This window comes from Chelonia mydas, chromosome 9 (assembly GCF_015237465.2).
Source record: "Chelonia mydas isolate rCheMyd1 chromosome 9, rCheMyd1.pri.v2, whole genome shotgun sequence".
Taxonomy (NCBI): domain Eukaryota; kingdom Metazoa; phylum Chordata; order Testudines; family Cheloniidae; genus Chelonia; species Chelonia mydas.
In genome coordinates this window covers 24,468,688-24,484,060 of record NC_057855.1, presented here as the reverse complement: position 1 = coordinate 24,484,060, position 15,373 = coordinate 24,468,688, and the positions used below count along the sequence as shown (strand labels likewise).

Here is a 15,373-nt window from a genome sequence, read left to right as displayed (position 1 = left end):
CTTAAGATCAGGTTATGTCTCACAGTTCCTCTCTACCCTCCTACCTGATCCCTTTTTAGGGACCCCTCTCATGAAACACTGGTCCTCGAGCAGGGGAGAGCATGCTCCAACATGCTTTGTCAAGAGGCAATCAGGCTCTGGCAGTTTTGCACCAGGGAAAATATTACCCCCATGACTAATCACTTAGCGGATCACCTCGTCAGGAATTTGTTCCTGAATCACGAGTGGTCTCTGAAGCCGGGGGTCCTGCGGTCTTTCTTTGCAGTTTGAGGCATCCCGACAACCGGTTTGCCACAAGAGAAACAAGAAGTGCCATCTGTTCTGCTCTCGAGGGAGTCTCATTCCGGGCTCCTTGACCGATGCTTTTCACGTGATCTGAGAATCAGTACTCTTGTATGCTTTTCCTCCAATTCCAATCATCCCACATGTCGTTCTCAAGCTGACACTGGACCATCAATGTTGCCAAGACAATGTTCGTTCTCCAACCTCCCCGTGTTATTAGTTTGGCCTCCCGTATCCCTTCCTCTTCATCCTGGCCTCCTGAGTCAGCATCACAGTCAGTTTTTGCTTCCAGCTCTCAGCTCCTTGCATCTTACAGCATGGATGCTTCATGATTTGATGAGGAGGAGGAATGATGTTTGGAGGAGGTCTGGCAAGTCTTGCTCAACAGTAGGAAGCCTCCAGCCTGTTCAGCCAAGAGGAAACCATTCTTATTGTTGATCGTTAGCCCAGGGAGTTCAACCAACCTGGGCTTGTATCCAGGACATCTTAGACTACCTGTTACCTTCAGTCTTCTGATCTTGTGCTTGGTTCTTTGAGAGTCCACCTGGTGGCAATATTGGCATTTCATCCACCTATCCATCAGAAGTCAGTTCAAACTCCATGGCAATGAGGTTCTTAAAAGGAGCCATTCATCTCTACTCACCGGTTAAAGAGCTGAATCCTCTGTGGGACCTTGCACCCCATGGCCATAGCCTCTCCCATGTGTAGTAAGTGCTGCACCTATAGGTACTGTAAGGCAAAGTTCTCCGGCTCTGGTGTATGGGGAGCGTACACCCACATGAAATACACGTCTGTATCACATCTCAAAGAACAACTGTTCTAGGCAGGTAACCATTTTCCCCTCACATTTTACACCACCTTTGGTGTCACGGTATAGTGACTGGAACTTTTAAATTGTTCCTTCTCTTTTGACTTTCTGCTTTCTTGGAGAAAACATAATCAAGCAGATGAAGTACGTAAGTCTCTTTTAAAGCACAAAAATGCAGATTTGAGTCTGTAATTCTAATGATTTCAAGGAGAAAAATGGCCTCCAGATATAGTTTAATCTCTGAGTTGTTTTAGGGAAATCCACCCATAAATATACCCACCCTCAAACATAAGGAGAACGTTACGTATAGTGGAATCCTGTTTATCCGGTCTAATTGGGACTGGGGCCAGATCAGATAATAAAAAGTCTGGATAAACCGGAGAATGGGAAAATGAGATGCTGCAGTGCCATTTAGTGGTCACAGGAGTGATCATCTGCTTCTTTCCCTGGAGTTCTGATGACTCAGTAAATGCAGAGAGCTGGTTAAGGGAGGGTTGGATAAACAGGGTTCTACAGTAACTAGTGATCTACTGTTAATAGACAAAACCGAAGAGAGAAACTTAGAGAATAGCTGCCCACTTTGAAATCCCACCTAAAATCTCAAAGAACAAAGTTAACGAGGACAAAAAAATAACACCAGTACGTGGGAAAGGCAGTTCAGCAGCAGCAGCAGTTCATGGTCTGTGGGGTTTTACCTCCTCCTAAGTATTGACACCTCATCCCAAATGTGGAAAGTGTAGAGTCTCAGTTCAGCAACACCTGCCAAATTACTGCTTAAATATCTGCATTGAGCAAAGGAACTGCATCACAGAAATGTCTAAAACACATGAATTTTGTGTGAAAAAGGAAAAGTGTTAGGATGCTGTACAATCAAGCTAATTCTAGTGACTATTGTTTTTAAAATATTTTGCTATGAATTAATCTGCCAGCTCAAACCAGAGTATTGAAGAGGACACAGTATACATTTTTACAATTATATATCGCCTTTTCATGTTGTTGTAATTTTTAATACCATATCTCTTTACATGAAGGTATAGCAAATGAATCTAAAAAACTGTATGGAGTTCAGTTCCACCCCGAAGTTGGCCTTACAGAGAATGGAAAAGTGATACTGCAGAATTTTCTCTATGATATTGCTGGATGCAGTGGTAACTTCACAGTAGAAAATAGACAACTTGCGTGTATTCAAGATATCAAAGAGAAAGTGGGTTCATCAAAAGTCCTGGTAAGTAGGTTTATAACAGGTTTTGCAACATCCAGTCTTATGAATAAAACTGACACTTGTAGTTATGCTGATTACTTTAAAAAATGAGTTTTCATGCTTCAGGGTATAAACTGGGCTAGCAGTTTAGGAAGTTCATTCTCACGTACTGCACAATTTGCCTAGTGCACTGTTTCACTTTTCATTTTCCTCCAAAGCATTGGGTATAGTGTGATATGTAGGTTATTGTTGCAGTGTTGTTGTAGCCATGTTGGCCCCAGGATATTAGAGACACAAGGTAGGTGAGTTAATATCTTTTATTGGGCAACCGAACACCTTGTTCTGATCATGGTAATTCTTATATTCAGTCCGAGTTTTAAGCTAACGATCATTCTCCTAAAGATGTTTGGACAAGTTTGATTTTTTTTTTTCCCCCTCTGGCCCTAACCTAGGTTTTACTCAGTGGAGGTGTGGACTCAACAGTGTGTACTGCTCTCCTGAATCGGGCTTTAAACCAAGACCAAATCATAGCTGTGCACATAGATAATGGATTCATGCGCAAGAGGGAAAGTCAATCTGTGGAAGAGGCACTCAAAAAACTTGGAATTCAAGTTAAAGGTACTGTGTTTCATGTTACTTATACTTCATGTAAATGAGGGTAGTATGGCTAGTCTTCTAAAGGAAAATCCATAAGCTTACAATTAATCATAATCTTATTGTCTAATGAAACTGATGTGAGAAATTTTGAGAATTTAAATATCAAAAAGTAGTTGTTATTAGTAGCCCTGAAAATGTACTATAATTATTTAATATTTATATTAGGGTAGTCCCCAGAGATCCAAATCAGGACTGAGGCCACATTGTACAAAAACGCATAGGAAAACACAAGCCCAGAGCCAAATAATTTAAAATATAAGTTTAGATTTATAGATTCTAATTCACAGATGAGTGAAAAATGATGTCCTGAACTGAGAGATTAAACCATTTCACCAGTGGCACATATTGAGGAATTGTATGACAGTTGGCATCTGCCTCAATGATCAGTTCCTTTTCTTCCACTGGCAAATGAGTCAGTTGCCTTCAGAGGTTGCAGTTCCCTGTTCATATGAAGCATTTTTTCTTAGCTAGAGAACTGCGAGCTAAACTCTTCAATAAGTCTTAATTGTTTAACTTTGTAAGCCACTTTGCGTGTGGGATACCTTTCTGATTTCAAATTTATTTTCATAAACAAGTTTCTTTTTGAGGTATGTGTTGTACCGATTGCTTCCGGGGAGCCTACTTATTTATTTTAACCTATTTTCAAAAAAGCTGGCTGGGAAGCACCCTAGGGGTTACAAGCGGTACATTGTGAAAGATCAGAAGGTATCCCTTTTGGCCAATAAGGTCTCAGCTTGTTTCTCCTCAGAGATGTGATGGGATCGGAGGAGACAAAGTTAGGCAGTGAAGTACCACATCATTCATACTGTTTACATAAAGTCATGTAATTCATGAGTAGCTTTTGCATATTGATAAATCTGGCAATGAATACTATTTTGTCTAATGCTCAGATTGTCAAGGCATCTGGTAACATGGTATATGTTAGACAACACATTCAGTTAAACTACCAGCAGTGAACAGTGCAAAGAGCTGCAACCTCTGTACCTTCCAACTCATCAAAAGGAAAACCTTACCCAATATAGTCTAAGCTTTGTCCATCCATAGTCGGTCGAACGTTTCACCAAGAGTAATTGTATGGTGGAATAGGTTAGTAAGGGAGGTGGATGAAATACCCTCACCTCAGATAATCCTTAAATGAGTGAGTCCTTGAGTAGCCCTGTAAAATGCAGAGTATCTGAAGATATGACCTCCAAGTGATCTTTTTCAAGTAATGGACTTATTTTCTGCAATCCTGTTTAGTATTATGTATTGGTTTGGTCAATACGTTTCTGTATTTTGTGCAGTGGTAAATGCAGCCCATTCATTCTACAATGGTACAACAACTCTACCAATCTCTGATGAAGACAGAACTCCCCGAAAAAGAATTAGCAAGACTTTAAATATGACTACAAGTCCTGAGGAAAAAAGAAAAATTATTGGTGACACCTTTGTGAAGGTAATCGCTTTATATTATTTTAGCATTTAAAAGGGACACTGTCAATTAAATATTTTTTTAAATGCAGTCTTACTCCACTCGAGAGAGCCATTCTCAGGCAATGTATGCTTCAGGACATCAGCTATCACGTATGTTTTGGTGTGTGGATGTTGGACATAGTGAGGATAGAACGTAGGACATCTTGCTCCAGAGCCCAAGTCTCTAACACATAACTTCAAGCAGAATCTGTTAGCTGAAGCAGAATTAGGTTTGCCACTGATCATAGTCTGATGGTCACAAACAGCTGAGTAGATCTGCTAATTCTGTCCACTATGCAGCTTAGTGGCTAACTTGCGTATAAAGGCTAATATACATTACACAAGCTTTAAAAATAACATACTTTTACCAAATGGCAAATGACTAAATTGATAGTTAATATCTTGGTTTTGGTGTGTTTCTAATACTGCATCAACTTGCAGCCACTTTAACTTCTGTTTTATCATTAATGATTTAGGGAGGATGTGTACATGGCTAAGGAGCACTGTTACTATTAGTGTTAATTCAAGTATTTTTAAAAAATATTTATTTTTATTAATCATTCAGCTAAATACATAACAGACAAATGTGGGGCAGGATTTTTGGCTTCCCCTTTTCAGGAATAGAGTATTATCATGAGCAATCTTCTTCTTAATCAGTGTTGGTCTAAAGCAGAGGGGATTGCAATTCACTAATCCTTTAAGTATGTTTGCAACATGATTTTGGATCCCTCAGGATCAATGTAAAACATTTATTTTTTTCCTCCATATTATAGATTGCCAATGAGGTAATTGGAGAAATGAATCTGAAACCTGAAGAAGTCTTTCTTGCTCAGGGAACCCTAAGACCTGATCTTATTGAAAGTGCTTCCCTTGTTGCAAGTGGCAAAGCTGAAGTAATCAAAACTCATCACAATGACACAGAGCTGATCAGAAAGCTGAGAGAAGAGGTAAATAAAAATGAGAGTATCACATTTATTTTACTTTTGGTGTAACCCAAATCTGAAGTTAAATGTGAAAAAACAAATAGTATGTATACCTTCCTATCAATATAACTGTTGACACTAGGGAGGCTTTGTACAGAGCCCAGTGTGATGGGGCCCTATTTTGGTCAGGGCCCCTAGGTGTTACTGTAAAAAATATATATATATAAAATGGATGTAATTAATTTACTCTTCATCTTTCTAGATTCCTGGTTCTCTTAAAGTAATTTTGGTGGGTTGAGTATTTATGCAATACTGAATAGTTAGGAAAATATTCACAAATTGTCAATTTGATGAATTTCAGCATGAATGATTTTGTTCAAAAATTCATATCAGAAATTTTGCTTTTCATCATTCTCCCATTTTAAAAACTGTTTCCCAATAAGAAAGCAGAAACAATACCATGTGTTTTAGGGGGAAAACTAGTTTGTATAGGCTTCCCAAACAACCTGGATCTATCCTGCCTGCAAGTCGCTAATCAATAGCCTGCCTGCATTTCCAGAGTTCAGCACACTAACTTTCCAACAAGATCTGGATACTCTCTAAGGGAGCCTTGACCCAAACCTGTGAATCCAACCCTTACCTTTCTTGGCTTGTGAAAGAGAGTCATGGGCAATTGGTGCCATTCAGGCCTGAAACAGCCAAACCGTCATTCAAGAAGGAATCTTCCCTTCTCCTTCAAACACAATAATTCAAACAACTCTGAAGAAACTCAGCCTGATTCTAGCCCAACTACAGCCAAGTGTCAAACCTGCCATTCTTGAGCAAGCTCATAGGGAAGCTAGCCGAAAGCCACTACTGGTTTATCTAATTGAAGCTATTATCCTAGACTAGCACAGTCTGGATTCAGGCCAGGACATGGAACTGAAACCGCTTTAGTAGTACTGATGGATGATCTGTTGTCAGTGGACAGAATGTAGACATCCATTTTAATCCTCCTGGACTTCTCTGAAGCACTTGACAATGTCAACCATAAGATAGTGTTCTTGTGCCTGAGAGAGGTAGGAGGGATCCAGGGTAATACACTAAAATGCTTGAATCCTTTCTGGAGGGACTTATCCAATAAGTAGTGATGGGAAACTGCACCTCCACTAATGAGACCCCTCATTTGTGGAGTCCACAAAGATGAGTTATCTTTCACTGGTTCTGTACAACTTCTACATGCACCTACTAGGTGAGCTGGTCAGAACACATGGATTAAGTGCCAAAAATATGCAGATGATACACAGCTTTACTTATTCTTCAGCACATATGACTACAACTCTACCATCAAGATGGCCCAGGGCTTGGATGAAATTAGCCCATGGATGAAGAACAACTGGTTGAAGCTGAACCTGAGCAAGATAGAGATGATGCTGGTCGGCAGAGGAAAGCATTCTGAATAGTTTCAACCACAGTGCAGTCTCCTTTGATTGAAGAGACACCCAAAATTTGTCAATTCAGTCCATGGCTTAGGAGTGCTCCTGGATTCCTTATTGACACTAAGCGCACACGCAGCCGCATATTAGAGTAATGCTTAATACCAACTCTTGTTGGCTAGGAGACTCCATCCCATTCTGGCAAGTAGTGACCTGCCCTCGGTTACTCATGCCTTCGTAACCTCCCAGCTGTACTATAGTGATGCAGTATACCTGGGCATGAAGCATTCAGTGCTTAAGAAACTCCAACTGACACAAAACATTACAGCACATCTCTGCAAAAACTGGCTGCCATGAATGCATCACAGCTTAACGCTTGAATGCATCACATGCATAACGCTTCCTATGCAATAGAACCTCAGCGTTACGAACACTTCAGAAATGGAGGTTGTTCGTAAATCTCATAACTCTGAACAAAATGTTATGGTGGTTCTTTCAAAAGTTTACAAATGAACATTATTTAATACAGCTTTGAAACTTTACTATGCAGAAGAAAAACGCTGCTTTCCCTTTATTTTTTGTAGTAGTTTATGTTTAACACCGTACTGTACTGTATTTGATTTTTTTTGTTGGTTTTTTTTTTTTTTTTGGTCTCTGCTGCTGCCTGATTTTGTACTTCTGGTTCCAAATGAGGTGTGTGGTTGACTGGTCAGTTCATAACTGTGGTGTTTCTAACCCTGAGGTTCTACTGTACTGGCTTCTCATAGAATATTGAATCAAGTTCAAGATCTTGGTACTTCACAAGATTCTTGATGGCCCGAACCCAGGATATTAAAAGATCTTCTAAAACTCTAGGATGAAGACCACGCTTAACAAGTTCACTTCTCTGTCGCAATAGAATTTTCTTTCATATTTGAGCTTTACCCTTAAGGTAGAGACAGCTTTCTCAAGGCCTCACCCGAAACTGTAGAATGAATTCCCACAGGAACTCAGAACCATCACAAACCTCATCACCTTCCACTGCACATACAAGGAGCACTTCTTTAACCTTGCCTTCCCTAACATAAACATATAGTAATGTGTGTGCGCATGCACATACCCTTATTTATATTTTTTAAAACTATTAAAACAAGACACTCCACTTATTAACCTAATTTCCTTCTTTGACAGGGTTACTGGCCTACTGGGGAAGCAGTAGATGTGATCAATCTTGATTTTAGTAAGGCTTTTGACACAGTCCCACATGACAGTTTTCTAAACAAACTAGGGAAATGTGGTCTAGATTAAATTACAGTAAATTTGGTGCACAACTGATTGAAAGACTGTACTCAAAGAGTAATTACCAATCGTTTGCTCTCAAACTGTGAGGGCATATCTAATGGGGTCCTGCAGGGGTCAGTCTTGGGTCTGGTACTACTCAATATTTTTATTTATGACTTGGATAATGGAGTGGAGAGTACACTTATAAAATTTGCAGATGACACCAAGCTGGGTGGGGTTGCTAGCACTTTGGAGGACACAGTTAGCATTCAGATGTTCTTGACAAAATGGAGAATTGGTTTGAATTCAACAAGATGAAATTAAATAAAGACAAGTTCAAAGTACTTATGAAGGAAAAATCAAATGCACAGCTACAAAACTGGCTAGGTGGCAGCACTGCTAAAAAGGATCTTGGAGGTTATAGTGAATCAAAAATTGAATGAGTCATCAATGTGATGCAGTTGTGAAAAAGGCTAATATTCTGGGATGTGCTATCAGGACTGTTATGTCTAAAACATGGGAAGTAATTGTCCAACTCTACTTGGCACTGGTGTGGCTTCAGCTGGAGTACTGTTTCCAGTTCTGGGCACCACATTTTAGGAAAAAATTGGAGAAAAACCAGAGGAGCAACAAAAATGATACAAGGTTTAGAAAACCTGACCTATAATATAAGGTTAAAAAAAAGTGGGCATGCTTAGTCTTGAGAAAAGAAGACTAAGGGTGGATCTTATCATTCTTCCAGTATGTTAAGGGCTGTTATAAAGAGGCTGGTGAGCAATTGTTCTCCATGTCTGCTGAAGGTAGAGCAAGAAGTGATGGGTTTAATCCACAGCAAAGGAGATTTAGGTGAGATATTAGGAAAAACTTTTTAACTATAAGGGCATTTAAGCTCTGGAATAGGCTTCCAAGGGAGGTTGTGGAATCCATGTCATTGGAAGCTTTTAAAAGGCTGGACAGACAGCAGCTTTTAAAAGGCTGGACAGACAGCTGTCAGGGATGGTCTCCATTTACGTGGTCCTGCCACAGCGCAGAGGGCTGAACTTGGTAATTTCTCATAGTCCCTTCCAGCTCTATATTTCTGTTGATTCCGTACTCTTCTCCACCCGGGCAAAGGATAAGAGAACAAACACATGACAGATGTTAGTCATATTGCTTAATGCATGACTGGAAGGTTCTTAGATACTATAGTGATAAATGCAATATAAGAACTATAGAGAATAGGTGACTGACCACACCACACATATAGTAAATAATTGATGTGACTGGCCCATAACCTGAAATTTTGTCCGGAGTCTTTGGTGACTAATGAATGTATTTGAAGACTTCTGGGTTGGCTTGCGGATGATTGAACTGAAAAAGCGGCTAAATTTGTATGGCTTATTCACAACAAATAATTTAACCAGCTTTGACTAGAGGCATATCAACTCTAGCAGCTGATGGAACAGTTCTGGTTTTTTCCTATCTTTGAAGCTAAATGTGTGGTGAAGATTCATTCTCATCCAATTTTCCCTCTATTAAGCATTTTCTCAAAGCAATGTTCATATGCACTCCTTCCTTTCTGCTTCAGGTATTAGTCCCCAGTACTGGCACTTTTCACAGGACTAATTTGATTAAAACAACATTATCTGTCAACAGATGGTTGGAGTTATTACTAAGGTGCTATTTGAACATGGCAACTTGAATGTAAATTACTTTATTTTCTATGTAGGGTAGAGTAATAGAGCCACTGAAGGACTTCCACAAGGATGAAGTAAGAGTGCTAGGGAGAGAACTTGGTCTCCCAGAAGAGCTGGTCTCAAGGCATCCATTCCCAGGTATGGGAGTTAGGGTTAGTGTAATTCATTAAAGTCAAGGACTACAAATGTCTTTAATGTTTTTATTCTAATCCTCAGAATAAGTTTTATATTTGAATATAAGAAAAATTCACCTCTACAATGTAGGGATGTAAAATGTTAACTGGTTACCTGATGAGCATTAGTCTTACCGGTTAATCCGCCTTAACCATTAACCCCTAGGCTGGCCAGCCCCCCATTAAATCATGCATTAATCCCCAGCTGCACCACCTGGATGCAGCGGCACAAGCCGTGCCTGCTGGCCAGCCCTTTAATTAGTTAACTGTTGAAACGAAATATTTTTTAATCGTTTACACGGTTAATTTTTTAAACAGTATTTATGTCCCTACTACAGTGTTGAGAAAGAAACTTGGTATATCTACCATGGCTTTAATTTCAAGCAAATTTTATATTTTCTAGAGATGAAGCACCTCTTATAAGAGAGCCACTGTGCTGTTTATAGTGATAAAAGAAATATTAGTCCAGTAGCTTTTTTTAATATGCTTTCTCTTTCGGCTCCATAGGCCAAAAACTCTATTAACAGTGAGATCTAACTGAATATTATTTGCACAGTCCAATTTGGAACACTAATATAAGTCATTCCCTCCCAGGAGCAATTTATCTTTTGTAGAAATGAGGGACTATAAGAGATAGCAACAGTTCTTGACCAGACAGCCTCAGAATTGTATTGTATTTTAGAAAACTGAACCCTCCTAACAGGGATGTCATTGTTTTTAAAAAATGCAAGGAACAAAAGTAGTCTTATAGCTCTTGCCGTAGATAGTAGCTGGCAGGTGCCACAAATTAGCCTAGTAGCTGGCAGTTTGCACAGACCAGCCTATTAGTAGCACAGGCACTGTATAAAATTATGAATTAGTTTAGGAGTACCACTGTCCTTTTATTAGAAGAGTTGTCAATAGGACACTTGAAGCCAAATTACAAGCAATTTTGTGTTAATCAGCTTTCAAGGCAGTTCCACTGTCAGCATTATTCAGTGATGTGTTCGGCTTGTAATTGTAACGTTTTTGTCAAATCTCCACAACTTTTGCATATACATTGTATAACAGGAGGCAGCAGTGGCAACCGTCTCCTTATTGCTGTAATCACAATCCTTTCTCTCTCTTGGTCGCAAAACGTCAGAGGCACTAACCACTGCCTGACACAACCATACAATTTAGGATGTAGGTAAATGATGTCTGAGTGTATAAGTTAAGTAACGAAAGTGCTGCTTCAGAATAGATTTTGTATATTGTACAATCTTGGTAGAAATGTTGTTAAGCTAACTAATACTGTAAAGTGAACAAACTATAGTTAGTGATAAAGCTGTCTCTTCTGAGATTCTTATAATACATATTAAATGTGACTGTTCACTTGCACATTCTTTACTGTAATGCTGTTCTAACTTTGCATTTCAGGTCCTGGCCTAGCAATCAGAGTAATATGTGCTGAAGAACCTTATGTGTGCAAAGACTTCCCTGAAACTAACAACATTTTGAAAATAGTAGCAGATTTTTCTGCAAGTGTTAAAAAGGTAATTAAATATTATTGGAATTAAAGGTGGGTTTCACGGGAACCAATAACATGAAAGAAATATGAAAACTAATTCTTTGGTGAATTACCGGTGAGATTTATAGTATATTAAAATGTAACTGTTACAAGTAGTATTGCTGCTTGGTTTGAAAGCTGTTGTTTGGTACTTCATTTGTGTGAACTTGAAGATTTTCTGTGTAGTCAGATAGCGTTATTGGTGCTATAACAAAACTGCATTTAAATGTTTAATGTCTTTTAGAAAAAGAAAAGTTGATTATGTACTACTTTATAGCAGCAGAATGAGTTGTTTAGCTAGAACAATCTAAAAATTACTATGCTAAGAGGACTTTTGAGACTGTTTCCAGCCATATAGTATTGGCAGAAAATAGCTGTTGCTCCTCAAAATAGTTGTAATCTTCTAGGTTTGCCTGCATGAAGTGTCATTGGGCAGCTAGATCATAATGTGAGAAATAAGGGTCTGATATACTTGTGAGATGTCATAAGCAGGAATTCTGAGAACCCAAGTAAATTAGTAGTGGATCATTTCCCTCTGTTTGCAGCCATTACCTTAATGATAACCTCAGTTGCATCTTCTGTCTAGCTGAAAAAGGCTACAGATTAGCTATCAGGAGTTGCACTAAGAGCAATGTGTTCATCACACCTGCCCATAAGTTGCTGAAGGATTACCTGAGCATGTGATACTCCTGATCACCAGTGTAAGTGGAGTCCCAAGGTTATATACAGATCTGCTTTCGTTATGAGGACACTGCTGTCTTGTGCATCTGGAAGAAATAGCATAAATAGAAACTTCAGTGAATGATACCTTTAGAGGAGGGGTGAGCAAACTACGGCCCGCGGGCCACATCTGGCCTGCGAGACTGTCCTGCCCGGCCCCTCCCCTGATGTTCCCCCTCCCCCATAGAGATGCCACCGCGCGGGCAGCACGTCTTGCACCCGCCCACCTCCCAGACTTTCAAATAAGCCTGTCCTGCCGCTCTGAGCAGGGTAAGGGGTAAGGGGACGGGGGAGGGCAGGAGGTCCCAGGGGGCAGTCAGAGAACAGGGGGTGGTTGGATGGGGCGGAGGGTTCAGGGAGGGGGGCGGATAAGGGATGGGGTCCTAGGGGGGCAGTTTGGGACGGGGGTCCTGGAAGGGGGCGGTTGGGACAAGGAGTGGGGGAGGGATGGATGGGTTGGAGGTCTTAGGGGGCCTGTCAGGGAGCGGGGGTGTGGATAGGGGTCGGGGCAGTCAGGGGACAGGGAGCAGGGGGGGTTGGATAGGGTGTGGGGTCCTGGGGGGGGGGTTCCAGGAGGGGGCGGTCAGGGGACAAGCAGCAGGGGGAGTTGGATGGGTAGGAGGTTCTGAGGGGGGCAGTCGGGGCGGGAAGTGGGAGGGAACGGATAGGGGGCGGGGGCCAGGCTGTTTGGGGAGGCACAGCCTTCCCTACCCGGCCCTCTATACCCTTTCGCAACCCCGATGTGACCCTCAGGCCAAAAAGTTTGCCCACCCCTGCTTTAGAGAGCAAACCTAGAAAGAAAAGTAAGTCAATCTGTTACTTCTGGAGAGCTAAGTATCAGGGGGAAGCCATGTTATTCTGTATCCACAAAAACAACAAGGAGTCCGGTGGCACCTTAAAGACTAACAGATTTCATAGAATCATTATTTGAGCATAAGCTTTTTGTGGGTAAAAACCCCACTTCTTCTTCTGGAGAGCCGTGACTCAAACCTGCTAAGCGTGTATGCATTCTGGTTACCAGAACAGAGACGTATAGATTGTACTGTTCCTCATAATGCTTGAACTTTGTTAAATGAAAACCATATTGCAAATCGCTCTACAATGAATAAAGCTGTCATAAATTTAAAGTGAACATAAATATTTGTCTGCATAATCATTTATAAGTTTTATCTGAATGTGTCTTTTTACAAAAATTATGAAAAGTGATTTTTTGCCCCCTTGCACAGCCACACACTTTGTTACAAAGGGTCAAAGCATGCACAACTGAAGAGGACCAGGAGAAGCTGATGCAGATCACAAGCCTACATTCACTGAATGCCTTCTTGCTGCCAATCAAAAATGTGGGAGTGCAGGTTAGTGGAGTGGCTCTGTGGAGGTGTTGAAGGTTGCTTATGCTGAATATAGAAGGCTGCAATATAGTATAATCAATAATTAATGCTGTAAGAAAAATAAAGAAAATATCATGGTCCAAGAAAAGAAAATTAAAGGAGAATCCACAAGATAAATCACTTTTATTTTTATCTTCTTTTTGCTGGTGTGTGGGCCTTCCAGTAATCTTAGGTCCTCAGGAAGGTTATCCAGGCCTTACAAAAGTGACTATCCAGTTGTCTCAGGTCCTTAAGATTCAATAACAGCCATCAGCTGCTGTTCCAAAAGACTCATACTGCCCATTCAATCCATTTATATACTCATTGTAATTAAAAAGAATTCCCAAAAAACAAGAGCATTGGCACTAAACAGCTTACCTTTAAAACCCATTTTTGTGAAAATAAAATTCATTTTGTGGACAGTAGGAATACAATACAATATTGAAAGCTCCAAATATAATTTATCATGTTGACATGAAACTGCAAGGGCTCTCATGATGTTGTTTTATGACTGGGGGTTTACTGGCATCTCTGATTGTATCCGTTCTAATTAGTTTTGTTGAGATCAAATTCAAAAGGTACAATGTCTTGGTTGCTTGATTTAAATGGAAGTGTTTTCTGCATTTGCATTAGTATAGCAGTTGGGATATCCTTGCAAGTGGTCTTCTAATGTCAATGAGTTTTTAAAAAGTTATTTTTATTTAAATTAATTTTTACTTATTAGCAAAACAGAAGCGCAGACATAGCAAGCTAAATGCCTTCTTCCATTTTGATAGGCTGTTCTTAGAGTATTATGCATGGCAGGGTTCTTAAATTTAGTGGGAGGAGGTGTGCTCTGCTACGTTTGGCAAATTTTTTGTTAAGCTTCTGTTAGATGGCATTGGTTATGTTTTAAGATATTTTGTAGTTTTTGGCATTTTTAATAGAATGAGATTGAATTTTTAAAATAAGCGTCAAAGGTATAATTTAACAGATGGCAGCACTGGAAGCTGAGACTGAAATGCCTTTTAAATTCTCTGTAGAATGCCACAATTTTGCTGAGTATTTAAGCTCACTGTTTAGAGGCCCTTCCAATACCCAGGAATTACAAGGCAAATTGAAGACGTAGGGTCAAGTTCTGCCCTCAGCTATATCCATGCAGTCACATTGACTTTGGTGGGCTTATAACCGTTAATCAAATGTTGATTTGTTGACTAAAATTTAGTTCTCTAACTTGATTTTTAACTGCTGCAAAATAAATGGGAAAGTATTATATTGTTTTGTTTAAGAGATATCCGTTCACTTTCTGTTACTTCCCAGGGTGACTGTCGCTCATATAGCTATGTATGTGGGATCTCCAGTAAAGATGCTCCACACTGGGAGTCTCTTATGTTCCTAGCCAGGCTCATACCACGCATGTGCCACAACATTAACAGGTATACGTTCTCAATTTGCTAGGCAATTACCTTTGTTTCTGGCAATCTGTTTACTAATAATTTTTGTGCATATTATGCAGAAATTAGACTACAGTTTAGAAGCTGAGAACTGAAAGTAGTTAGTATAACTACGTTTTCCTTTAAATGTTATGGCCTTCATAAAATGTACTTTGAGATTTATTTGTAATCACTGCCTAATGAATTCTGATGTGTAGTTATTCCAAGGATGCACAAACTTGAAATACTCATCAATAAGTTTTCTCTCCTTTTGATGATCACTTGATAAGACAACAGTAAAACTTGTACAAAGCCCCATTCTTCAAGGCAACGTACTGTCTTTCATGGCTGCTCCAAACAATGAATAGATTTATTGGGCTGGGATTTAGAACATCTCTTGAGTTGTCCTAACTCATCTGTCATTGAAGTCACTTGTAAAACTCCTATTGACTAAAATAGGACCAGTGTTAGGCCAACACTAAGCAATCTGAATAATCCA

At 39.9% G+C, this 15,373-nt stretch overlaps 1 protein-coding gene across 3 annotated transcripts in view; it reads left to right on the top strand.

Annotated features, from left to right (window-relative positions):
• Positions 1–15,373, top strand: part of GMPS (guanine monophosphate synthase) — a 60,628-nt gene that overhangs the window by 32,767 nt on the left and 12,488 nt on the right. For all 3 annotated transcript variants that reach the window (XM_037908244.2, XM_043521689.1, XM_027829283.3), the window contains exons 6-13: positions 2,122–2,315; positions 2,744–2,909; positions 4,232–4,383; positions 5,174–5,347; positions 9,707–9,812; positions 11,246–11,361; positions 13,322–13,447; positions 14,762–14,877. In XM_037908244.2, the coding sequence (XP_037764172.1) occupies positions 2,122–2,315; positions 2,744–2,909; positions 4,232–4,383; positions 5,174–5,347; positions 9,707–9,812; positions 11,246–11,361; positions 13,322–13,447; positions 14,762–14,877 (1,150 nt within the window). The remainder of the gene's footprint in view (positions 1–2,121; positions 2,316–2,743; positions 2,910–4,231; positions 4,384–5,173; positions 5,348–9,706; positions 9,813–11,245; positions 11,362–13,321; positions 13,448–14,761; positions 14,878–15,373) is intronic.